This window comes from Hippocampus zosterae, chromosome 1 (genome assembly GCF_025434085.1).
Source record: "Hippocampus zosterae strain Florida chromosome 1, ASM2543408v3, whole genome shotgun sequence".
In the NCBI taxonomy this organism is placed as follows: Eukaryota; Metazoa; Chordata; class Actinopteri; order Syngnathiformes; family Syngnathidae; genus Hippocampus; species Hippocampus zosterae.
In genome coordinates, this window is record NC_067451.1 from 3,994,473 (window position 1) to 4,021,724 (window position 27,252).

Sequence of the window (27,252 nt, forward strand, 5' to 3'; positions counted from 1 at the left end):
ATAATAGGCACAGTCAACACGCAGACTGGCTAACCTGAGCGAACAACAGTCTACAACACTCGCCGACGCACTTTCACTCAAAGCCATACACACTCAAAGTCACAGACACGACAGAATGTAAGGATGGTGACTCCAAATAATGGCTGCCCGTCACATCCATATTTTGTTTTGGTATTGTTGTTTGGTAATGCAAAAGCAATATTAATCCTTGAATAACCGATATTAAAAGCAATTTTTGTTCAGGGGCTTTTAAAACCTTGACTACACAACAAGGCTTTATCCGCAATTCCACCCTCAGAGAATTATCTGGACTGCCACCCTGACCTTTAAATTATGCATTCCCTCCTGACCAGGAAATGTCGCAAGACCAGTTTGACTCGGTGGCGGTGAGCGTGGAGTCGCTGCTGCGCGACGCCAATTGGATGCAGACGCAGTGCCGCGAGCGCAGCGAGCAACTGTCGCTGGCCGCCACGCAGCTACGGGTGGAGTCGTCGGCGCTGCGGCAGCAGTGCGAGGCCTCGCAGCTGGACATGGCGCACATACGCCGCCAGCTAGATGAGCTGATGGAGACCAAGTTGGCCTTCGAGGCCCGCGAGAGGCAGGCGCGCAAACTCAGCAAACAGCTTTGAGGAGGAAAGAAATAAGCACTCATCAAATTGAAACAGTGTACCTTTGTTTCATTTTCAGATCTGCTTGTTTTGAAAGAATTGGAATCATTATTATTGATTTGCAGCACTGTTAATAAAGTGATTTGGGATCATAATTTGTTAGATTGATGGGAAGATTCCAAAAGAGCTTCAACGGCTGAGACTTTAAAAGTTGCTAGAGAGCAAGGTCCCGGTGCTATTGTCAATCATGGGAGTTAGCTAGCTGCTAAACATCAGTAAATTCAGATAAAGTTGTTTTGCTCCAAACAACTGCGCATTCCGTTTATCCCCCCCCCCCCCATCCGCGTCATCAATTTAACAGACACTTAACCCTAGTCGAGGCCGCCAATCAGATCCGAGCACGCCAGTTAGATGAACCAATAGCGAACCAGATTTCGGTCGCGTCGTAACCAAAAACACGCCTCAAAAACGTTTTGCCGCCTCTGTACCCGAAAGTACCAGGAAATGTTAATAATACAATTGTACTTAAATGTATGCCTTTCACCGTATTAATTATTACATGTGTTTCTGTATTACGCTTTCAAAGTAATACATTTCGGCTGAATTATCTCTTCCCAATTCTATATGTGGATGCAAGACAGGATAATTGACCACCAGGTGGCGCCAATGTACTGCATGTGTCCAGGGATCCAAGTGACGAAGGCACGAGTCAAGCTTTCACTTTTACATGTTTTTATTAAAGTTGCATAAAAGTGTAACAAAAGTGGACAAAAACAATTCCTGTTGTTGATATTGCTACATTTGTTTGTTGGCTTGATTCAATCGTCCAAAAAAAAGCACATGCTTCTTTCTGCACTGTTTAGCTCTTGTATTTAGGCTCAATGCCAATAATCAGTAAATTGATTTTTTTTTTTTTGCAATTTTCTCCAACAGTAAAAAAAAAAAATTCAGAACAGTCTAAAAAGGTATGTGACTCTGGTTGACCTTGCCTCTTCTTGTAGTACAATCTTAAAGTTTCCTGCATACAGTGCCGGTTTGGGTATGACACAAGGACAGCCAAAGGAATTAGCATCTGATTGGATTTTTGTTTGTGTAAATCCATGGCCTAGCATGAAAGACGTTTCATGATCGCATTAAAAACAGACCAGTATTCAAATGGTAAATGTCAAGAACTATATCACTGTATCAAGGCCTAAGTATTAAACACTCACTTCTAAAAATAACAATAAAAAAAGCCAAAACATATGAATATCGTTTTTTAAAAAAAAGCTCAGTAACACACTTTACACCTTAAAAAAAGTCCTCCATTTATTTGGTTTGTGTAACATAAATAATACCTAAGGCAACATCTGTTTCTTAAAGAAAAGAAGCAAAAGCGGATGAAAATGGAGGAGAGCGAGGACACGAATGAGACGGCGCGCACACATGATGGCGTTGTCCTGCTGCCGCCGCCACAGGTGCTGGCGATTGGTCACAGGAATCACAGCAAAACGTTTGTGCTTCTCCTATTGACCACCGATCACTCTCTGGACCGGACGGGCATGAGATTCGAGACAAATGGCTCATTCTCTGATGTAACTGGCAGCTGCAGCTAGAAACGCAGCTGAGAGACAGCTGTGCAGATTCATGCTTTTCCAGTCCTCAATTTTGACTGGGATGGGTGAAGGGTTGTATTCAAAGTGTTCAAAATTGAACCTTTGCTAACACCCGTCACGCGATTGGTGACTTTGATGACATCATGAAATCCTGACACAGTTCTGGTGACACTTCCCACCTTTGCGTGACCGCAACGAGCTGAGCACAAAAGAATGAAGTGGGCTGAAAATGGCCAGAAAGGGAGCAAGAGCAGCAGCAAGAAAAAGGAATAAAGAGTGACATAGGAGAGTATTATAATTAGAAAAACAACAAGGCAGCTTAGTTGAGGGACTGCAAGACAGAGTGACCCGCCCCCCCCCAAAAAAAAATCAACTAAAAGAGGAACCAGTCCTTTACTAAAAATTATTCATTCATTCATCTTCTGAGCCGCTTGATCCTCACTAGGGTCGCGGGGGTTGCTGGAGCCTATCCCAGCTGTCTTCGGGCAGTAGGCGGGGGACACCCTGAACCGGTTGCCAGCCAATCGCAGGGCACACAGAGACGAACAACCATCCGCACTCACACTCACACCTAGGGACAATTTAGAGCGCCCAATCAGCCTGCCACGCATGTTTTTGGAATGTGGGAGGAAACCGGAGCACCCGGAGAAAACCCACACAGGCCCGGGGAGAACATGCAAACTCCACACAGGGAGGCCAGAGCTGGAATCGAACCCGGTACCTCTGCACTGTGAATCCCACGTGCTAACCACTGGACTACCGGGCCGCCCTACTAAAAATTAACTTTCTCATAAAGAACAGCAGAAAAAAAAACCTGTCAAATGAAGAAAACGTGCTATGATGATTGTAACATTTAGCAACCAGAATATGCGCGACCCCACTGCACATTAGAGGGCAGAAAAACACACACTGGAATTTAAGAAAACCTACTTTAGCCACATCTACAGTACGATCTTTTTCTTTTCTTTTTCGATGGACGCTGGTCTAAAAATACACCGTTTATAATTGTTGATGGTCAGAGTGCAGATTTTTTTCTTCATCAGTCTTTCAATGCAGTAAATGCGGTAAAAAGGAGGCATTGGTGGTGTACACTAAAGATCACCCCTAAACTCTGCAAGGACTTGCGTAGAAAAACGACCTCCAAAAACAAAGCAGACGATGAACTTTATGACTAAACCCCTGACCTGCCGAGTAAAATATGACTAGTCTTCCCTTAAACTCCAGCACTTGATGACTTGAGTGACAAAACGGGTGAGAAGGGTGGGTGCGAGGAAGACGAGAGGTGGCTGATGAACGAAGGACGATGGAAGGGAGGGAGATGCCATCATTTTTTCTGAGGTGTGGAAAGCTTCTGCATCCCTCGGATCTTGTCCAGGAGCTCTGAGATGAAATCCTACATCATAGACGACATACTTGAACCAAACCCGGTAGGAAAGAAAACATTCGAAACAAGAGGGACGGTGTTCTTACCTCAGTGGGTTTAAAGCAGTCCACCAGTAAGTCCTGCAAAACAGGAATGGATCCATTTTAGCTCGGGATGCACTTTAAAATGAGTTCAAAATGAGAGTTGCCCGAGTCTGGTTCGACAAGCTTTGCAGAAGCCTGGTACCGATCTTGATCATTTGAATCAAGTGTGATGGAGGGGGGGGGGGACATCTAAAACAGGCTGGATAAGGGTTCTCGGGGACCGGACTTGGGCACCCCTGGTATCAAACCACCCTGATCGTTGTCCTACCTTGACCCTGGCGGCCCGCTCCACATCACTGGGCATATCCAGCAGTTCATCCACATCGATCTCAAGTTCTGGGATGGCCTCCTCCTGGGAAGAAAGTGAGCGAGGGAACGCCACCATCAATCAAGGCTTTCATTAAAAAAAAAAAAAAAGTGTTACCACACTGTCAAATTGTGTATTTTGCGGCTAAAACAGTCATTTAAGTTGGAACAATTTTAGTTCGCGCAACAAAGCAAGCCAATTTTCACAACAATAATACTTCAAATAGGGCGGCCCGGTAGTCCAGTGGTTAGCACGTCGGATTCACAGTGCGGAGGTACCGGGTTTGATTCCAGCTCCGGCCTCCCTGTGTGGAGTTTGCATGTTCTCCCCGGGCCTCCGTGGGTTTTCTCCGGGTGCTCCGGTTTCCTCCCACATTCCAAAAACATGCGTGGCAGGCTGATTGGACACTCTAAATTGTCCCTAGGTGTGAGTGTGATTGCGAATGGTTGTTCGTTTCTGTGTGCCCTGCGATTGGCTGGCAACCGATTCAGGGTGTCCCCCGCCTACTGCCCGAAGACAGCTGGGATAGGCTCCAGCACCCACCGCGACCCTAATGAGGATCAAGCGGCTCGGAAGATGAATCAATGAATGAATAATACTTCAAATAGTTGAATTGCCCAACTTAAAATTTGATTGGTTTGTTGGCTGAAAGTTTTGAGTTCACCCAACTTTTTTTTAACTGTATAAAACTAGAAGAGGAGGAGCGCGCATAATGTCATCAGCCTTTTCTAATTTTAGCCTGTCTAAAGTGTCGTGAATGTTGCTCATACCAAAACTGTCTGTGTGCTTGACTAAAAATGCAGCAGTTCAGTCATTTGTGGCCTTCCTCCCAAAAGTGAGCTGCCGACTGTAACCTCTAGAGGGAGACATTCTTCCAAAAGTAGAGAAACAAACAATCGACGAGCTCAACGAAAGGTAAAGAAAACTAATAATAAACCACGTACAAAAATCACTCAAACGCTCTCTCGCGGTCTTTCTTTGAACGTTGTTTCCCCACTTTTGGCTTGGGCTGAACGACTTTGAAAAATAACATCGATCAACATTGTTTTACTATTTCAGTTTTTTTTTTAATCAGCGATGCAACTCATTGTCCAGATTTTTTTGGGCGCTTTTTCAAAATTTGCCCTCGTTTCTCCTCCATCAAATCAGGTCTTCATCATAATAACATTTTTAATAAGATTTATAATAATAGAATAACAACAATACAATAAGTAATAAAGCCTAATATATTTAGTAATATTTATGAAGGGTTCCGTTCAGCAACAGGTGGAATATTTTTCCGAAACGTCCGCCTTATATTATTGACGTGCTTCTCCAGGATTCTGGCATCTCTCCGCTTCTCCCTCAGCCCGAGAGGCTCGCACCAGCTGTCTGTGAACCTGCCCCCTACCCCCAAACAAACCCAACACTGCTCCTTGTGTGTCACATGAATTCACTCGTCATTCTTTTATGAATATATCATGAAGACACATTTTCACTCAAGCACACCCAGACAGGTTGGTGTCACGCTCACAAAAAAAAAAGAGAAAAATTGTATCCAAGTGCTACTCTGGAAGGCAATAAATAGGCATTTGCTTCTTTTTCCTTTGTGTCCGTCCACCCATTTCCAAACCCAGCAAGTCCAACTTGAAATCTATTGGAGAGCCTGCGTGAAATCGGGCAGCCTGAGGCGGGATGGTTTGCAACAGTCTGCAGGAGAAACAAAGAAAAGATCCACAAGGGAGGATTCCCAAAACACTCCCTCTGACTGACTTTTAGTCTGCTTCCCTCGAGCGCCCTTTGTGCTGCTTTGCAGGCGATTGACTCACAGATTGCTGACAGAAATTTACACACTTCAGCAGTTTTGAAAAAAAAAAAAATACGTACACTTTGCTTCCCAAGTGATAAGAAAAAAATGTGACGATGGCTTGACGAAAGAGACATTTGAGTTCAGCAATCGACAAATCCATTAGGGTTGTGTTTCTGGTGTCATTTTGTAATCCACAACGGGTCTAAAAGGGGCAACCAAGAAAAAAAAAATTAAGAAATAAAATTTGCAAGCCAGGAAGCCGTTATGGAGATTAGCTTATATCCTGTTTGGCAACCTTGTCAAACTTTGCTAAACACGCCTGACAGATTAAAGAAGGCGTCTTATTTCATGAACTGACGGGTATTAAAGAGAATATTTGCAAGAAGGAATTTCATTAAGCTCTTTATTTCATGTGCAGAAGGAGAATTTATTGAAGCTACAAAACACGTTAAGAATGAATATTGCACTTCGTATGAGGATCACTTGCGCTACGAGGGCTCCCTCTAGTGGTGTATGAAAAAAATCACGCAATTAAGTGTCCAAACTGGATTTTAAACATTTATAAATACACTTTTGATGAATAAAACCTCTCTGCCGTGTTATTTGTGCGGTGGTGGTCAATGTAAAAAACTTTTGAGTACCACTGTGCTCGAGTACTGGATTTCAAACACGTCGTTACTCCGTCGCGGCGGAGGCAAGACATACTGTGAGTCGGCCGGAGGCAGCCGAGTCGCAGCGGGAATGAAAAGTGACGGCGCAGAGCCGTCGTGTCATTGCGCGTGCGTGTCAGTTGCGCGTGTAAGACGATCAGAAAGGCCCAGTTCGGATTTCTCTTGGCGTGTAGTAGAAGCGGCGTCAGTGGCGCACAGCTCAAACGCCAGTTACGGTTGAAAAAGAGCAGAGCGCGACACCCGTCATGTACAACACGCTGCATTTAGACTTAAGACACAAAAGTGGGTCAGCAGAGACAAACTGCAGGCGCATTTTGCCATACGGTTGATGAAGCAAGTGCGGGTTTTTCGGCCAACATTTTAACTGGAAAATCCTGATCATGAGTCAGCCAGCCACTCATTTGAGCTCCGAGTGAGCCTGAATGTTGTACACTTCCAACACTGCTGAAAGTGATTCCAAACAGGAATCCCAAATGACCGACTTAATTTTTCATTCATTCATTCATTCATTCATTCATCTTCCGTACCGCTTGATCCTCACTAGGGTCGCGGGGGGTGCTGGAGCCTATGCCAGCCGTCTTCGGGCAGTAGGCGGGGGACACCCTGAACCGGTTGCCAGCCAATCGCAGGGCACACAGAAACGAACAACCATTTGCACTCACACTCACACCTAGGGACAATTTAGAGTGTTCAATCAGCCTGCCACGCATGTTTTTGGAATGTGGGAGGAAACCGGAGCACCCGGAGAAAACCCACGCAGGCCCGGGGAGAACATGCAAACTCCACACAGGGAGGCCGGAGCTGGAATCGAACCCGGTACTTCTGCACTGTGAAGCCCACGTGCTAACCACTGGACTACCGGGCCGCCCCCGACTTAATTTTTATTTTACTAATATGAATCTCCCAGGTAAAAATCCGTTATATCATTCTCTATTGTGATTCCTTGGCGCACAGGTGCCACTATACTGTCCAATATGGCGGCGTAAACAAATGCACGCAGGAACAGGCACGCGATGCTCTGAGATCTATTCAGGGTCGAACATGAGGACAAATTACCCCCCCCCCCCTCCCCTCGACCCCAAAAGGGTGATGCGAGTTTCTCTTGGCTGACATCAAGGTACATTTCATTGACCAAAATAAACTTCAGGACGCTGCCCTCATGCTCGAGATTAGCCTGCTGTGCTTCATCAACAGCAACGTTTTGTCAAGCTGAGAGCAAAAGGGGACGAAGGCGGGTAGATAACGGGGTGGCTGAGGACGCACCAGACAGGGAAGTGATGGCAGGAGGCCGACGGGAAGCAGGAAGGGGTGGAAAAAGTCGGCCGCGTGGCGCTTAAACAATGCCCCTTGTCTCACTTTCCGGCAAACTTTTTCTTCTGCTACCCATCAGCGCCAAACACAGACGTACGATGTTACTTGACCGTAGCTACAAAACACATGTGACCAACACGGGATGCCCCGTCATCATGTGACACCGAGACTGAAGACAGCTCAACCAAACAAGAGATCGCTTTCTTCTTTTTGAAAGTGAACTTTTTCTGTGACGCAAAGTTGCGTTCATGTCTGAAAAGATTTACAAAGAAAATACAGGTTGGGTTTTTTTGGGGTCTGAATTAGGAGCAAGCGGCGTTTAGGAAAATGCAGTTCAAATTTATTTTTTTTCCCCCCTCTTATCTTCCTCTGTGTCTAACAATCCACAATCCAAAATGAACACAATGCATTCATTCATTCATTCATTCATCTTCCGTACCGCTTGATCCTCACTAGGGTCGCGGGGGGTGCTGGAGCCCATCCCAGCCGTCTTCGGGCAGTAGGCGGGGGACACCCTGAATCGGTTGCCAGCCAATCGCAGGGCACTCATAGACGAACAACCATCCACGCTCACACTCACACCTAGGGACAATTTAGAGTGTTCAATCAGCCTGCCATGCATATTTTTGGAATGTGGGAGGAAACCGGAGCACCCGGAGAAAACCCACGCAGGCCCGGGGAGAACATGCAAACTCCACACAGGGAGGCCGGAGCTGGAATCGAACCCGCTACCTCTGCACTGTGAAGCCGACGTGCTAACCACTGGACTACCGGGCCGCCCTGAACACAATGCACTTTGTGTCAATTAATCATCTTGGGCGGCCCGGTAGTCCAGTGGTTAGCACGTCGGCTTCACAGTGCAGAGGTACCGGGTTCGATTCCAGCTCCGGCCTCCCTGTGTGGAGTTTGCATGTTCTCCCCGGGCTTGCGTGGGTTTTCTCCGGGTGCTCCGGTTTCCTCCCACATTCCAAAAACATGCGTGGCAGGCTGATTGAACACTCTAAATTGTCCCTCGGTGTGAGTGTGAGTGCGAATGGTTGTTCGTTTCTGTGTGCCCTGCGATTGGCTGGCAACCGATTCAGGGTGTCCCCCGCCTACTGCCCGAAGACAGCTGGGATAGGCTCCAGCACCCCCCGCGACCCTAGTGAGGATCAAGCGGCTCGGAAGATGAATGAATGAATAATCATCTTGAATGTGCTTCCCCCCCCCCCAACATTCATCTTTCATTTACTGGCAGATGAAAGCCAGACACCACGTTCTGCATTTGGTCTATCAGCATCCAAAACGGTGTCGCAAGTCCGTCCCAACCGTCCCTCATGCGCCCCGACACGGGTTTCACACAAGCTATTTCGGTTCAACTCTGCTCACGCGTCATCGAGTGCCTTTATGTCCTTAAAAAAAAAAAAAAACTCACCTAAAACAACACAAAGCTCGGAATTCAATGCAGCCTGCCGGAGCCTCGCAGCAACATCAGGGCAGATAAAAAATGCAAACAGGCCTCCAGAGCCTCTTGAATGTCATGGACGTGTCCCACACGCAGGGCCCAAACCACAAAGGCTGCCTGCCGTTAAGCATGCCAGGAAACATTTGTCGTCATACTCGGAGAGTGCAGGCAATGTGTTGCTTTTACAACATAAATAACTCACTTTAGAGCACTGCGGTCGGCCAAAAATACAAATCTCTTCCACTACCAGCCGTCAAATTTGAGTACAAAAACATTTTTTGTCAACCATCGATAGTTGAATGAAATGATGCCCAAAGTCATCACTGCTCCATGTAATGGTTGAATGATTCCGCTTTTTTTTTTCTTTGCCCTGGCCCAGTGATTCGCTTTTTTTTTTTTTTTTTTGGTAATATTTACTTAACGTGAGTGTGTGCATGCATGCGTGTGTTTGACTGAGCATGTTAGCCAGGCAGCCCTCCACCGCACCAAAGCAGGGAGGACATATTCTGTCCAGCACACCATACTGATATTTTCTAAGCAGCTCGCAACATTTTAGCAAAAAGAAAAATGGCTAATTTGTTGCGAGGAACAGTGTAGATCATATGTTCAAAGTCCGGCCCGGGTAGCCAAATCCGGCCGGCGGTCGAATTTCATCCGGCCCTCGGCCCCTGTCATAAAATCAGTGCCGTCTGGCCCGCAGGTTGGGCGCAATGGAACACGTGTTGCATTGACTGAGGTCTCGTAGACTGGTGAGTGATGTTTCATAGAGTACTGCTTCCCTCTAGTGGCTAAATGAGTAATAGCATTCACTAAATGAGTAATAGCATTTAGACCAGGCATGTCCAAAGTCCGTCCCGCGGGCCAAATCCGGCCCGCGGTCGAATTTCATCCGGCCCTCGGCCCCTGTCATAAAATCAGTGCCGTCTGGCCCGCAGGTTGGGCGCAATGGAACACGTGTTGCATTGACTGAGGTCTCGTAGACTGGTGAGTGATGTTTCATAGAGTACTGCTTCCCTCTAGTGGCTAAATGAGTAATGGCATTCACTAAATGAGTAATGGCATTTAGACACTAGAGGGCATCACTCACGAGTTAACAAGACATCACTCCGTGTTTATATTGACTGATATGTCATATTTCAAATGATCCTTGCAGTTGTGGATATGTGTATTGCTTGTTCATTTCCCTGTTGTTCGCGTCAAAGGTTTTGTGACTATTGAAAAGTCATGGTGATACATTTTATGTTTCAATTCAATCAATTTGCACTCAGGAGACGTCTGTTTAAGAAAAAGTCAAGGGAATAAGCAGTTGCATGTGATATACCTGTTTCAAATGAACCAAAAGAAATTCTTAAGATTGTTGAAATTAAATTCAAAATGTAAATGTGAAACAGACTGCCTTACTAAAATTTGTTGAACAATATTGTTGTTCAATGTAAAGAATGTCAGCCAAGGTCGGCCCCCCAACATTTTACCACATAAAATCTGGCCCCCTTGGCAAAAAGTTTGGACACCCCTGGTGTAGATTGATGTCCAAACCATGACCAAATTTCCCCCATTCATTCTCACTACGACTATAACACGGAGATTGAAATAGAAATGCACACAAGCAAGGATTAATGCCGATTATCATTATGTCACCATTGGCGACACAGCCGAAGGTTTCGAATTGCGATTTGGTGACTGTTTGGATGCAGTCTCTGAGCGATTTCCTTTAACCCATCACACTTGGCTGACAGGCCGGCCCGTGTGACGCGAGAGAAAATGACAAGCTCGTCAAGTCGAGCCAGTACTTGAAAGGCAACACTGGAAAGAGTGAAGTCACCGGTGCGCGCAGCTCAACGCGGCCAACGCCAGCATTTTGACAAACAACCCAGCCCGGAGAAGAAAATCACGCAGTGCCTTTAGGATCCCACCAAAAGCGTATATTCAACTCGGAATAAGTAATTCTTCAAAATAGAGGCTCCAGGATGTTTTAATGCCACTCCAGTTGACTTTTACTGTCACACCACACACAGAGTAAAATAAAAAGAGCTACATGTTGTGTGTATTTAAAACAACCACATAACTTTCCATTGGAAGCTAACTGTAGTTCAGCGCTAACACAGATTGGGAAAAGCCACAGACAGGCTAATGAATAGCATCTAGATGGCGCCGTTATAATGCTGAACACAAGCGGTACAGCAACATATGTAGACAGATAATATAAACACACAAACGGGCATATGTGGCGTGTGCGCATGTGTGTGTGTGTGTGTGTGTGTGTGTATGTGTTTGCTAGCTACTAGAGAGAGGAAGAGAGATGTGGGATGTGTATCTCGCCACATAAAACAGTTCAATATGATTTTTGATACCTAGAGTGTGAAAGGATTCGGTTGAACATACGTATGGCTCAGTTCTGGAAGGTATGATGCAATGCCTTTTCTGTTTTTGTTTAATTTTACATACATTTGAATGAACCTGGTATATTAAGATATTTTGTGATGTTTTCTTTAATCAATGTATTTCTTCTCAGTGAAAAAAAACTGCTTGGAGATGATTGCATGACTTGGTGACTTGCTTGCCTAAGCAATTTCAGAGATGGACTCTGGAGCCTGCTTTGACGACTTCAGAGATAAACTATTTAGCCTGCCTTGACGACTTCATAGTCTGCTTTGTTTGAATTGTCAAAACTTGATTGAGATCAATGCCACTTGATTATAAAAGGAGGGGAGCGATGCTACTTCAGCAGAGTCCGCTATGGGTTACCGTACAAACGCCCAGCTCGTATTGAAGCTCACTCTGCTGAGGGTGTTGGCTCTCCACCCTACTGGCACACGGTAAGAGTTCTTTAGCTTCATACAACTTGTTTGAACTGTGTTATCATTTCTGTGTGGGACCAATAAAGTGCCTATTGTTGGTAGCCAGAAGTGTCTTGTCGTTATTTCTGAGTGCCTATCTCCGACGATCCTTTATAAAACTTGATATTCATTCAAATTGAGTATTAGAAGTGTTTCAAAACAGAACCTGTCAGTACTGTAAATGTGGCATTTCCTTCAAAGATATATCCCTCCAAGTACGACGATTCGATTGAATTCGATACACTCGAAACTTCACCGCTTATCCTGACGTGGCTCGCGGGCGGTTCTGGAGCCTATCCCAGCTGTTTTCGGGCAGTAGGCGGGGTACACACTACGCTGGCTGCCAGCCAAGCGCAGGGCACGCAAAGACAAACAACCACTCACAAACACAATGACAGTCACACCTAGAGAGACGATTTAGAGACTTCCATTAGCTTGCCCTGCATGTTTTTGGAATGTGGGAGGATACCGGAGTACCTGGAGAAAACCCACGTACTCATATGAGAGCATGCTAACTCCACACAGGAAGTCTGGAATCGAACGCTGGACCTCTGCAATGTGAGGCAGACGTGATATAAAATTATGATCTTCATTTATAGTACTGACAATTATGTCTCATGAAGTCATAGGGAAAATGCAGTGGGTTGTTTTATACTTGTTGTCGGGTACTTCTTCACTTGGTCTCCCTTCCTGTCTAAACATTCCGCTTAATGACTCACATCCCTTGTTTTCCATCTTTCTCGCTAATTCTTCAATCTCTGCATTTGTTGCGCTAGCTCACAAACCTTACTCAAGGAATCCACACACACTTAGTCACCTACACTCCTTGTGACTCCTCCATTTCAAAACACACTACACGCTGACTCACCCCACGCCATCATCCAACTGGAACCGTGTGCACTGCATGGAGCCACGTGTAAACCATTAACACAAATGTGTGTGTCTTGGTGAGGGGCGTGGGGGGGCGTCTTTGCTTGTAGGAACACACTGGGGTCTTTCACTTCCCGGTGTGCAACAACCCTTTTTTGGCCCGCCGAGTCAATCACTGTGTATTCACGTGTTAGCTTGAAGGCAACTCGGCATGTCGTGTGGTTCCGTGTGTTTTTGTGTGAGGACGGTTTTGGCCTTCCTAGACACCGCGTCTGTATTGAAGACGTGGCATAATTAAGTTAATTAAGATTAAAATCAACAGTCTTCTTGTGATCTAAATGGGGCCCAATTACGTCGGCTCAGGAAGAGGAAACAAAACGTCATTCTTGTGTTAATTCTTTCTTAATTTAATTTCGTTCTTGTGTTGTGAAACGCTGACTATCGTACAATAACAATGTGAGTAATACAGCCGTTCTTTATGCTGAAATTGTTTCAAATCAATTCACACCATGTCACTCGTGACTCAAGAAACTGCCACAAGTCATGTTAGCTAATGTTAACATGCTAGCGTAGCATCGTTTTGGATGACTTCATTCGCAACAGTCCGCACATTTTACTTCCATATCGGAATACCTAAATGATAATGACGGTACTGCCTTGATGTCTGAATGCCCAGTTTATTGATAAATGATATTTCAATGGGCAAAATTGATTATACGAGTACTTTTAGTTAAACGCTTGTTAAAGGTATAAAGCTATAATCCTGAAAGATTAGTCGGACAGGAGGTGGGTGACTTTTTTTCCCTTTTTCTTTTTAAAGGGAGACGTGACTAAAGGGGTAGAACATGAACACGCCTGGTTGCCATGGTGCTAGTCTCCCTCCTCTACACAATGATGTAGCAGGTGGCTGGATGAACATCCGACATGTTGGCAGGCAGGAGCGCCAGCGCAATTGGCAACCGGTGGCGTTCTTTCAAGGAGTTATTTGAAGGAGGAACATTCCCAAATCCCTTTTGGAATCAACTCCAAGCCTTAAAAAAAAAAATAGTACATCAATCGTCTAAATAGCCTCTGTCAAACCCTAATAAGGACGCACGTGGCTAACAAAAGGGGAGGAAGACGAACGTGCCAGGGTTCACGCAGCCTCTCTGGTTGCGCTGCTTCACAGCTCGCGCCGAAAAGATACCGTAAGCAGCTCTTGTACGTGACAAATGTTGAGCAACTCAACGGACACAAAGGATTTTCTCCTAGATTTATTCCCTTGGACGAGAATCCTAAATTCTCCGAGTGTTCTTCACCCACTGCCGTCACTGAGTTGCAGGAACTTTCTTGCTCGAACAAAGTTCCAACCCCCATTCTGTGTGATATCGCTGGATGAGACGGACCAATTTCATTGTTCGTGGTCAGCTCACCCACTTGGACTCAGTCCATGTCGGTCAGATCAACAGCTTGCCAGCTTGCTTCATTAAACTTGCATCCCACTTCACCCTTCATTTTTCTTGCTGGAGAAAAGACTGAAGGGAGAACCCCACAAAAACAAACAAGAACTGACAAGAGGATGCAGTAAAGGCCCGTAAAAGCATTTCAAATTAAGAACCCAACAGTCTGGTGATGTCTTTGGGTTGTAGGGTTCATTCATTCATTCATCTTCCGAGCCGCTTGATCCTCACGAGGGTCGCGGTGGGTGCTGGAGCCTATCCCAGCTGTCTTCGGGCAGTAGGCGGGGGACACCCTGAATCGGGTGCCAGCCAATCGCAGGGCACACAGAGATGAACAACCATCCATGCTCACACTCACACCTAGGGACAATTTAGAGTGTTCAATCAGCCTGCCATGCATATTTTTGGAATGTGGGAGGAAACCGGAGCACCCGGAGAAAACCCACACAGGCCCGGGGGAGAACATGCAAACTCCACACAGGGAGGCCGGAGCTGGAATCGAACCCGGTACCTCTGCACTGTGAGGCCGATGTGCTAACCACTGGACTACCCGGCCGCCCGGGTTGTAGGGTTGATGCAGTTATTGCAAGTAAGGGTTACCCTTCCAAATATTAAACTTTCCGTTCATCTAATAATATCCGTGCTAATACGTTAGCTTACGGTACTTGAAAAATGAGTGGCTTTAAAACCAAAGGTGCTCAGTCCTGGGTTGCTTCACACATTTACATGTCAACCCCATGAAATCTAAACCGGAATTATAAACATCCATATGACATTCACCTTTTGATCGGAAATCCAAATGTCTTCAGCATATAACAAAAACAAAGGAATTGAGTTTGCCGCTCCAATACTTTTGGATGGGACTGTAAATAAGGTCCAGTGAGGCAGTGTTCCCCGACCTTGATTTAACCAAGTCACGGGAATCACTGCATGTCTTCTGGATAAACAACCTCAATGGCCTCTGACCTGACAAACGCTCAGAAATTCCAACAGACTCACTCCAAAACCCGTCTTCCCCGAAGAATGCAAGGCAAACTCTTGAGGCTGCAACCACCCACAGATTTCCCCTTATCTTCCCCAACCAATCGTTTGTGTCCATGTACTTTTTATTCTGCCTATCCGAGTTTCAGACGTGCATCTGAAATCCATTATTGGCAGACAGTCAAAGCACATTGATCCCAAAAGCCTCTGCGGGTCACTTAATCACCTTAAGTGGTGTTTAGAGTTCCCCCCACCGACACTTTCTGGCCGTTGGATAGGCCACACAATAACAGAACATAGACAGGATCCATGTTAACCAGGTGTGCCCCCGCCCTGCTCACTCACTGTCGCTCTTGAGGGAAAACTCCCAACCTGCTAAGCATTCTTCACACTCGGAATAGCATGTGGGTCATTGCCAGCTCAGTGAAGTTGACATGAGCTTCCGAGCTTACCAGTGACTGAAGGTTACGACACCAGCGTGGCTTTGATGGGCTTTTCGAGTGGGGCCCTCACAGGAAGCCCCCTCTCACCACCACCACCACCACCACCACCGTTTTCACATATTTCCTGTCTGGCTAAAAACTTGCGGGTTTAAAAGTGTGGCTTGCTTTGGGGTCTGAAAGTGGGGGGAAAAAAATATTTTGCAAAGATCATATTTGCAGTGCTGGATGGATATTGCACAGGTGTGCTTTAAAGATCTCTCAGCCAATGAGATGGCAGAGCAGCCTCCCCTTCTCGGGGCTTGCCTATAAAGGCGACATGAGCTATGAATAGCCAACCTGGAGTTGCACGAGCGGGTACACGATGAGTTGATTGTGTTTCATTCATTCGCCTTGGTTAATCGTTGCTACAATCCCCTCATGCACACGACCCTGACTCTATAAAAGCGAAAGAGGCCACATGATCGGTGACAAAAAAGGGCCTACTGTGTGTTACTTAGCAGGACTGCCCGATCGATCGCTTCGATCGGCGGGGTGTTTTACAATGCCGGGACCGTACCTCGCAGTCGTAGAGGTCCGTTAGCTGGTCGATGATCCACTCCTCCAAGTTGAGTCTTTTCCTCAGTTCCTTGCGGTCGTATTTGACGGTGACGCGTCCCTGCTTACGAACGGGGGTCTCGGGCTCCTCCGTGGTGCCGGCCGGCGTTTGGAAATACACCCGGGGCTGAGGGCTCGTCTCCGGGCTCGTGACGGCCGCCATGCTCGCTCGGTTCGGCGGAGGGGTTGACGAGAGAGATCCGATGCAACCCCCCGGGCCGGAGGTGCAAAAAGAGGGGGGGTTAGGGGGGGGTGGACAAACACGAGGCGATCGACGCTCGATTATCGTCCTTCTAAGCGAGATGTAGTGTAATATCCTGCTGAAATGAAGAGCTGCCTTTGTTGTCCGAGCTGTAGAAGAATCGCTCCCACGTACAAAGGAGTAACCGGCTTATTGGCCTATTTACAGCACACAACACTCAGCTTACATAAAAAAGGAAGGCAGTCAACTCTTCTTTATCCAGTACAAAGAGAAAGCCAACGTCCCCGTTGCTCTGTTTCTCCCTCCCTCCCTCTCTCTCTCTCTCTCTTTCCTCTCCACGCGTCCCCTGGAAATGTGTGTGTGTGTGTGTGTGTGTTGCTCGTGTGTGTTTTTGTTCTCCGGATGGACAAGAGCGCAACTGACGTAGCCCAGACAGAAAAAGGAATCGACTATAAATGTGGACTTTTTGTTTCCTCCTTCTAAGTCAGTCCACACCCACTTGTATGCATCGGGGACCCCCCCCCCCCTTTTTTTTACCCACACCAGATTTCAGACACAAAACAACATTCGCGTAACCATCCACCCCCACAGCGAAAAAAAAGCGTACTTGGAATTTCGTAATCTCAGACAGTTTACACTTACTTATCACCAGTGTGAATCGTCGTGAGAGACACATTTTACCCACAATGCACAGCGCTCACGTGCCCCGAGGGTTTCACTGCCACACAAGCACTTCCTTTGGCGATGCCTAAACTGAGAGTTCTGTTGTCAGTCCTAGTGTCAAAGCAGTAAGTATATCTGCATAATCTAACGACATTAAAAAAACGAATGCATTAAAAAGTCATTACTTTTTCCAGTGTAGAATTTCTACCACGCGGGTCATCGTAAAATCATCGTTGTTTACGATGATACTAATGCATTGTGTTATACCGGAAACAATTTCCTTGTGTGTTCTACACACTTGGCCAATAAAAATGATTCTGATATAAAAAAAATGAATCAAGGCTACTGAATTCTTTCTTGTCATTGAAGACGTTTCACCCTTAATCCAAAAGGCTTCTTCTGTTCCAATTTTGAGGTGTTACGGAAAAATACTTTTGCATTAATTAAAGGTCGAATGTCAAACAAAACCACAACGATCAAGGCAGAATTGTTTTGATACAGCTCCCGTACTTGGAACTCAAAGGTGTACCCAATGACTTGACCTGTGCGGTATGCTAATACTGTTTTGCCGCACGAAAAAAAAGCATCTACACGTTTAGTCGGTGAAGTTGCCGGAGTAGACGTCAATTATTTATTGAGTGTGTCTGAAACTTACGGTTGGGCGAGCACAAACGTGTACTTATATTGGGGGAGGGATAAAATCGACGTACAAAGCTATTTTTAAACAAGCCACATCTGCTGCCAGTCATCTCACTTGTCGTACTAAAATCGGCCATTTGTAGAGTTGTTAAGTCAAAGAATAATCTTGCGCATCTCTTTTAGATTCCTCTCGTTGACGTTTTGCATATTTGATTGGGCCAAACAGGAATCCAGTACTTGGTGAATGCTATTTTTTCCCAGTTGCATTGAAAACTGAGGCGTAGTTGTAGGAGTCTTTCTACCACAAGAGGGCGCCGGCGAGCAATGGAAGCCTTTTACCAGATGAAAAGAAGTCATTCAAATCCGAGTAAACGGAATGATCCTTAATTCACTTTTTTCTACTTTCACAATCCATACTTGACTTTAGGCTTTACATTGTTTCGAGAATTACTTTGCATAATCGATTACTTTCTGTTTGAATTCAAGACAGAAAGCAAAGTAATCCGACTTTTGCGGGATATAAGACGCTGTTCGGTTGATTTATTTTCATGCTTTGATTTGCGAACTCTAATTTGAGACGTGTGCCCTGTACGGGCGACTCAATCCCTGTCGAACCTCATCACACCAATAGGGGATGCGTGCTGAGTGCATTGTCGATAAATACCGCTAGATGGCAGTGTACTCTCAATTACTGGCAGTTTTTAACAGTTTCAAAGCGCGTGCGTGTGGGTGGGGGGTGCAAAGACTGAATACGTCTGTGTCTCCACACAATGTGTCTTTGTGGCTCCTCCTTGGCCCCGTTGGGAGTAAAAAAAACGCCTGTCGCTGGACTCCAAGACATAAATAGAGAGAAGTGGGTGAAGGTCTTTCGGGCTCGAGCCAGTCCTGGTTCATTTTTAACGTAACACTTTGGGTGACTTTCAAATAGTGACAGCTGTGCTCCTTTTGTCGCATTGATCACACCAAAAATGACTCAAATTTCATTCTGTACGTATGCTATCAATGGAATTGAATTGATCATACGGGATATCAGCGAGATGATGCAGGGGGAGAGAGAGGTCAAAAGAGAAAAAAAACAGAAGAAACAGAGAATGGGTTGGACCTGCAGTCTATTGAGAGCACAGGTGCTTGCACTTCAACAAAAAATAATTGTGAGTGCGCGAGTGTGTGTGTATGCCACGGCAACGGCACAATATCCCTGCTTATGCATGTGGCACTCTGCTGTCGAGAGGATGCAAATGTCCATGCTGATTTTGGGCTCTTCATCGCAAATGGCGTATGTTTGTGACGCATCCAGTCTTCCTTGTCGGGACAAAGAATTAAAAAAAAAATAACTCGGCAAAGTCGACATGCTGCGGCATAGCAGACATTCCATGCCGGTTGTAGTTGGGGAGCCAGAGAAGGGGCGTTGGTGGCCAAAAAAAATAAAAAATAATCTATCTAGCCTGTGAGTGTTTAATGTGAGATTCATGTTGTAATGTTGCCTGGCAGCAGGATTTAGATTGCTTGTGTCTCAGTGTTGTTGTTTTTTTTTTTGTCCCAAGAGTATTGAAGGAGCACACGTACCCGTTTGACCCAGCAGCATTTAAAGTCCCTGGAAAGTGAAAATAAATGTCTTCTAAGGTTGCTATACCACAGAATAGAAGTGTAAGGAGTACATAAACCGAGGCTTCAAAATGATGAATCATTCAAGTTGTTCTCTCCATTCTCCGTGGCGTGCGAGCATTCACAGCTGACAATGTGGCACTCTAAAGCGGCCGTGTGGGCAGTAAAACCGCGGTCCGCTATCTGGCTGTCAAGTTGGAGTTTACAAGTGGAAAAAAAGGCTGTTTCAGTTCACCCTCTTCCAGTTTGAAGCACTGAGAATGAATTGACAATACTTGAATAAACAGCACATACTTCTCAACTAGAATGCCTCTCTCGCACACAGGCCACAAAACTCGTAGTTCATTCATAATAAAATACAAGAGGACACTTGATTCCTAACGCCATAGTACTCACTCAAAAATATCTTATAGAACATGTAAATGTCACGTTGCAAGGTGGTGGTGGACCCCAAAAAAAGCAGGCAGGAGCAGGGTGTACTTGACAAATTGTAGTTAAAACAAAGAAAACTAAATCCAAAACAAAGTCCAAAGTAACAAACAAAAACCATGACTTAAACAAAAACTATCAATAACCAAAACACTACCAGAACGAACATGACAGTAGCAAGAGCAAACAATGACCCGACAATGAGTAGTCGGGCTGGGAGTCCTTTCAAATCACTAATTACCTAATGACCAACAGGTGTGCAGCTGCAGGGGTAGCCCTACAGTGCCACCTGTTGGTCCCAAACCGAATCATGACAGTAAATATTGTAAATAGTACTGCGATTTATCCATTTGTGTTCATATTGTATTTAATTGAAAGATGTTTTTTTTCTCTTCCTCCTTTCTTCTTTCTACATACATTCTTGCTGCTGGAGGCTGTAAATTTCCCCAGTGTGGGACGAATAAAGGATATCTTATCTTATCTTAAAAAAAGGCAACGAACATGACAGTAGCAAGAGCAAACAATGACCCGAAAATGAGTAGTCGGGCTGAGAGTCCTTTCAAATCACTAATTACCTAATGACCAACAGGTGTGCAGCTGCAGGGGGAGCCCTACAGTGCCACCTGTTGGTCACAAACCGAATCATGACAGTAAAAAGTCAACGAACATGACAGTAGCAACAGCAAACAATGACCCGACAATGAGTAGTTGGGCCGGGAGTCCTTTTAAAGCACAAATTACCTAATGACCAACAGGTGTGCAGCTGCAGGGGGAGCCCGACAGTGCCACCTGTTGGTCCCTAAACGGAATCATGACAGTACAAAGGTGAAACTGGTATTTACAGCTTGAACGCGGTGAGACATTGAGGGAGTTCATAATTTCACATTCCTGTTTTACGGAGCGACGTCACAAATGCGTCGCGTCACATATTTCAGCGTGTTGATGACTTTGATGTCCATATCCCGCTTGAACAGAGAAATTTGCGTTTTCAAGCTGAAAATACAGTCACAATATCGAGTTTGCGTATGTTTGATGCAGACTCTGTGCTGTCAACTGAGTGTTATCTAGCTTCAACACTGCAACAGCTTTTATTTTTGATTTTACACTCGCCCATTTACGATATGTTTAGTTTCATCCAGAAAAGACTGGTTTCTATTGTATCATCAGGACTAAGTTGAAAAGCCAAACACGTTTTGAAATGAAAAATAATGACGGCAAGTCTAAAAAAAAAGGGTCTCTTTTATTTTGAATAAAAACAAACATAGTTATTAAAAGTAACTAACACCGCTAGGCTTTGCATGTTTTCAAGAATTCTCTTCAAACACGTATCATGTGTTTTGAAGCAAATCTCACAATTTCCAATCCCGACTGCATCTACTTACAGGGTGACTGAGCACCCGCATGCAAAAGTTGACCTCCAAAAGTCTTGTTTTTACTTCTCACACGCAACTTGATGTAAAGGTATACTCGTGTACGCAACGCCCACTACAGTTCGTTTATTTTGGAAGGCCGCTGCTTAACAGATGTCTGATGTCTTAGTCTACTAATGTGCGCTATCTGGGTTCCGGAATGTACATTTTGTTCCCCGCACTCTCCAGAAAGCCCCACGAAGGACTTTAATGACGCCTTGTAAAAATGCAACAAGCTCTGTTTGGCTCTTCTTGTCGTAAGAAAGTACGTTTTTTTCATGCACTCGAGTGACACTTGAAGGGGCCACATGGAAGGATTTATTATTATTATTATTTATTTTTTATAAACGTAAAACTGCGCCAAATGCCAATGTTTGCTTCAGTCAAACGTTGTTCCTCCGTCCCTCTTCTTTTCTTCTCTTTTTTGGTTCAGCCCCACAGAAAACGCGCTGGGAGGAGAAGAAAAAGAAGAAGAAGAGGAGGAGGCAAGCGAGAGAGAGAGAGAGGGGGAGGAAGCCGAGAAAGTTGGGGAGGGAGTGAAGGGTTCGAGCAGATGGGAGGACGGAAGGAAAGGATCTCTTCGCCAGCTCAAGTGCGCGATTAAAGGATCCTGCGCGAACAAACAAAAGCGGGTCAAGGCCGCCCTGCAATCAAAGTTTTGGTCCCCGCGTGCGCGCTGCCGCGTGGCGTGGCGTGGCGTGAACGCGCCCGGGAGCGCAAAGTGTCGTCCGTCACACAACTTGGACTCCCACTCGTCATGTTGTTCCTCCAAAGTCACTCGGAGTGCCTGTGACTCGGCGTCGGAAGCCTCGGCGGCGCAAAGTCCTCCGAAGCGCGCCCCGGAAGAGAGAGAAGTCTGCCCGGCCGCAGCGGCGGAGGAAGCGAACGAACGTCGACGTCCGCGGTTGCTTCCTCCTCCGGAGGAGCGCCAACTCGTCCTTCGGCCGGGGTTAAGGCGTTGGCACCCGCCGAAAGTGCCTCGCCATGGCCGGGGCCAAGCCGGGAGTCCACGCGCTGCAACTCAAACCTGTGTCCGTCCACGAGGCTCTCAAGAAGGGGGGGAAATTCATCAAGTGGGACGAGGTGAGGCGGCAACGCGGCTCCGACAGCGTTTTGATGATTTTTATTTATTTTTGTCACGGACGTAGAAGTTGTTTAGTTGAGCCTTTCTTTCAAATGTGAGTGTGTGTCATAGTGTGACCGTGATACCGCAGGGCAAATTTTTGGCGTGACAGCCCCCCCCCCCCCCCCACACACACATATGACAGGTTGCGTATGAAGTGCAGGTGTGTTCAAACTTTCAACACAAAAGCCCCCCCATTTGCACCTGTGCGTTAATGAGAATCGCTACTAGAAAGTTCCCATACAGTTGCCATCAGGCAATCAGCAGTGCTTGAATGTGTGTGTGTGTGTGTGTGTGTGTTGTGCTCCATTCTCGTCAAGCCGGTTCTCCTCAGGCTCATTTTCACGCCACACGTCACCCCCCCCCCCCCCGCCCTCATTAGCTACTATTATCGAGGTAACACACCCCAATGGAGGACCCCCTCCCATTAGGTACACCCGCGCACGCCATTGAGCAACAGTTGATGCACATGGCAAATATTTTTATCTTTGCTGGTTGACATTTGCAGTGGCGTAGGACTGTGTTGCATCATACTCAGAAGTGTTCCTCCTTTGTAGTGACGCGAGGACGGAATATTGGGGTGGGGGGTAGGGGGGGGGTTAGGGACACAGCTCTTGTAGCTGTTGTTGTTTGGTAACCGTGGCATGTGGTCATTGGGGTCATCGCAATGGCAGGCTTCTTCTCCATGGAGCTGTAAAAAGCGTCCGAGGCCGTCAATGATTAACCGGGCGGGTGACTGATAGGCGGCCGTCTGCCACCCACCTTGACTTTGGTTTGCAACGGGGAAGGTATGCAAGGTTATATACTACATCGCGATAAAGTTGGTTATTTTTAGTGGTGGTGGTTTCTTCTTGGTCGCTCTAGCGAGCATGTGAAGAGGCAAAGCGGGCCTCTGATGTTTCTTCAGATAAAAAATGAAGATTTAAAAAAAAATGGTGGCGGTTGCTATGGTGACGGGCAAAGTTCGCCGGAATCTAGCTGGTGGCGTTGGGTGATTTGCAAGAAGCACAAAAGTGTGATGCAGGTTTGGGCCCCGGTCCGCTTTGTGTGACGGTTTTAGCTGCCAGCAGAAACCAAAAACACAAACCTTCCTTCTTTCAAAACGTCATATGATTTTTTTTGTTTCGGCCAGTTCGCTCGCAGGGGCTTCGAAAGCCGTGCGTCCGTCCGGCGACTCGGGAGCCCCGTTTCTCAGCAGTTCCGCGCGGGTGGGGGACAATGACCCCCATCTGGATGCACAAGAAACATCTTGTCACGCAAGACGACGACCGCCGTGTCCTTTTGATTTCTTCCCCCTCACGGATGCCAAGGGATGGGAATTCCCGGGAAATGCTGGCGATTTAGCAACGCACTTGATAGCTTTCCCTTGCCTTGAGAGGGGGGGGGGCGGAATCAACCTGTACATCGTCACTCCATCAATCCGCTTCGCAAAACTACGACATTGAAAGCAGTTCCTGCAAAAAAAAAAAACGCAGCCACGAAGCCTCGTGGGGCTTCCGCTTGCCGAGAACTTGTGACCCACATTTTTCCAAAATAACTCAAATATTTTAGGCCCTCGATGACAAACGACGCCTTGCAGACCGAGAAGCTTGTTTGTGTTCTCACACACCACATAGTCATTAAAGTTTTGCTCGGTGTCAAACTCCCAAGGATTTCCCCCCGTCATGGAGGATGGGAATCCTTGATCTCCATGCACGTCCTCGGTGACTGCAACTTAAAAGTTTCTTTGAAATTTACATAACCGTTCTTTTCAAGGAAACGCTTGACAAAGACAGACGTGGCCTATTTTTACAAGTGGCCCTTTTTTAAAATTTCTTTTTGAGTGTTTGTCCAAAATACTTTTGAAATGAGAACGCCATCAAACGGGAAAATCATGGACAGAATCCTTTTTAAGGACTTCAAGACGCAGCGCCCGAAGTCCTTAAAAGTCCTTAAAAATACTATTTTGTCTTTGGGATGTTCGATACACCCTTTTTTTTTTCAAAGCGATACCAGTACGCGTACACCCTCACTCACCGACACCTGTCACACTTTTGATCAATCAAATTTCATGTCGCACAATGACAAAAAAAACATTTTGGAGCAAAGACTCAATGACTTGCTGCAGTATAGCGCCAATGCCTGCTGAGAAGGATTTACTCAGTATCTTATTTTTTTTTTGTATCAGCAGCCTCCACGAGTACCCGATACCTTAAAAAAATTGCCGATATTAGCCTACTTGTCTATCGCTAGATTGTTGACATGAAAATCCTAATGCTAAATGCTAACTAAGCTAAAAGCTATGATGGCCAGTCCCTCCCACCCCCTCCAGCCCGCCCTGACAGCACTTGGTAGCTCCTTCAGCCAGAGACTGTTACACCCGCGCTGCAAGAAGGAGAGATACCGACGCTCGTTCCTACCGACTGCTGTCAGGCTGATGAATAAAAAAATAACAATCATAATAATAATAATAATTAAATGATGTGAAGGTAAATTGTAAATAGTACTGCGATTTATCCATTTGTGTTCATATTGTATTTAATTGAAAGATGTTTGTTGTTGGGTTTTTTTTCTCTTCTTTCTACATACATTCTTGCTGCTGGAGGCTGTAAATTTCCCCATTGTGGGACAAATAAAGGATATCTTATCTTATCTTTATCTTATCCAATTTTTGCTCTCCCTCACCTGCAGTGTCTCCTCACAATTCTCTCCTCATTCCATATTTTTTTTTTTTTGCCCTCTTTCCGCCTGTCCATGCGCCTTTCATACCTTCGCTTCTTCTGTTTTCTTGCTTCCTTGTCGAAACGTCGCCAAAACAGGTTGGCGTCAAAACAGTTTCCTCAATAGTTTTGGACCTTCGACTGCTTGTCACATTGAATGACACCGTCACACGCACACACACACACACACACACACACACACATGCCCGCACCCACAGGTAATTGTGCGCGTAGGGGTTGGGAGGCGGCGGAATGCATTCCAAATGAGCTTTTCTTACCTCTGTTTCGTTTAGTGTGCATGTCTCGTAAGTGTGTGTGTTTTTTTTCACATCCAAAAACTTCCTGCTACAGCTTGCTGGGAAATTTGCAGCCTTTTTATACACTCGCCTCGGCAATGCTCCAACCTCAGCCGCCCGGCCGCAGTTGACTTGAAATGAACTCCATCTCGGTTTCATTTGAAATTTCTCCCAAATGTGTGTTTGACCCACGGCTCGGTTCTGTCCAAATAAGTGTGGCGGCCTGAAGCCTTGAAGTAAAACCGTTGGGAAAACCATTCTTTCTTTCTGCCTGCTCAGTTTAGTTTGTGAGCTTGTTGCAACTTGCAAGCAGCTGTTTTTTTTTTTTTTTAAACATCGTTGCGGTCTATTTCTTCCGACACCGCAGCCCTGATTCTACACTTTCCCCGATCTCGCTTTCCCACAAAAGATGGCAGGTCGGAAGTGGGACTGATTCACTCGCACTCGAGAACTCGCCGTGTTCCGACACCATGCTGACAAACACTCCCGACACCATGACGAAGGGGTGAGAAGCAAATGATGGGACGGGTGGCTTGAAGGATGGAAGGAGGGGTGGAAGGTCAATCACAGCCACATGTTAAAAGTGCGGCTGGACGCCTGGACGTCTCCTCATCTTGTCTCCATGCTATTGTCAATCGAGTGTCAGCTTGCTTTTTTTTTAAACGCTTGGGCACAGGACGGAGGTCCCCCCCCCCCCCCCCCCCAACTGCAGTGCTTGGGGCAGGCAGTTGTGTCCAAGTGGGAGTGGAGCACAGGAAGTTGTGAAGGATGGACTAGTTCCGACACCGGCCTTATTTCAATATATCAGGTCCTCGTGGGGCGGCCCGGTAGTCCAGTGGTTAGCACGTCGGCTTCACGGTGCAGAGGTACCGGGTTCGATTCCAGCTCCAGCCTCCCTGTGTGGAGTTTGCATGTTCTCCCTGGGCCTGCGTGGGTTTTCTCCGGGTGCTCCGGTTTCCTCCCACATTCCAAAAAAATGTGTGGCAGGCTGATTGAACACTCTAAATTGTCCCTAGGTGTGAGTGCGAATGGTTGTTCGTTTCTGTGTGCCCTGCGATTGGCTGGCAACCGATTCAGGGTGTCCCCCGCCTACTGCCCGAAGACAGCTGGGATAAGCTCCAGCACCCCCCGCGACCCTAATGAGGATCAAGCGGCTCGGAAGATGAATGAATGAATGAATGAAAGGTCCTCGTGGCGGCTGCCGATACCAGCCACCGATACTGACATACACGGCTGATAGAAAGATTTTGGGTGTGAATTGTATCCTCCTCTCGTATGGCCAATAGGACACAGCGTCTCTAATCTATGTTTGCAAGGGTTATTTTAATACTTGGAGTAGATTATTATTATTATCAGCCTGTTGCTATTTGCTCCTGAAATTGTTTATTTGCTTACACAATTTGGGATGCATAATAACTTTCTTCATTACGGTATTTCATTCATATACTGTATCTACTTTTGCACAACTGAAAGTAAGATTGTGTTCATATTATTCTGATGCTGTAATTCACTTTGTTGCTGGGATTGTGTTTAAATCTGTATTTTCAGTTTTTTTAAGCGTTTTCATTTTTTTTATTATGTTAACGAAAATGTTTTTCCACTTTTTTTGTTGAACTTTTATGTACTAATATTTTCTGGAACAATTTCTCACTGTAGTTCAGTTAAACGTCAACATTTGTTGAGTGCTTGTCAGTCAGAAAGAAATTCAAGGCTCGGTTTACAAAAATCTCTCATTGCGATTGGAATTTTATGTATCAAAAGTACTAGAGAAAACTCGTACTACTATTGGACTGAAAAGAAAAGACGAAAAAAAAATCCAACATCCCCAGAT

At 45.9% G+C, this 27,252-nt stretch overlaps 2 protein-coding genes and 1 long non-coding RNA gene across 3 annotated transcripts in view; 1 reads left to right on the top strand and 2 right to left on the bottom strand.

The window, feature by feature from the left end:
• Positions 1 to 1,323: 1,323 nt before the first annotated feature.
• Positions 1,324 to 17,212, bottom strand: ppp1r14bb (protein phosphatase 1, regulatory (inhibitor) subunit 14Bb). The gene is made up of 4 exons (XM_052062910.1): positions 16,319 to 17,212; positions 3,939 to 4,022; positions 3,674 to 3,706; positions 1,324 to 3,596 (listed from the first exon to the last, which is right to left on the bottom strand). The coding sequence occupies exons 1-4, from the start codon at positions 16,517 to 16,519 to the stop codon at positions 3,528 to 3,530; spliced, it is 387 nt and encodes a 128-aa protein (XP_051918870.1). The 5' UTR covers positions 16,520 to 17,212; the 3' UTR covers positions 1,324 to 3,527.
• On the bottom strand, positions 11,617 to 16,308 carry LOC127599240 (uncharacterized). The gene is made up of 2 exons (XR_007962077.1): positions 12,196 to 16,308; positions 11,617 to 11,649 (listed from the first exon to the last, which is right to left on the bottom strand). It is a non-coding gene; the product is annotated as an uncharacterized LOC127599240 (long non-coding RNA).
• A 4,599-nt stretch (positions 17,213 to 21,811) lies between the features above and the next one.
• plcb3 (phospholipase C, beta 3 (phosphatidylinositol-specific)) overlaps positions 21,812 to 27,252 on the top strand; it is a 33,929-nt gene continuing 28,488 nt past the window's right edge. The window contains exon 1 of the mRNA XM_052062354.1: positions 21,812 to 22,386. Within this exon, the coding sequence (XP_051918314.1) occupies positions 22,288 to 22,386 (99 nt within the window). The 5' untranslated portion in view covers positions 21,812 to 22,287. The remainder of the gene's footprint in view (positions 22,387 to 27,252) is intronic.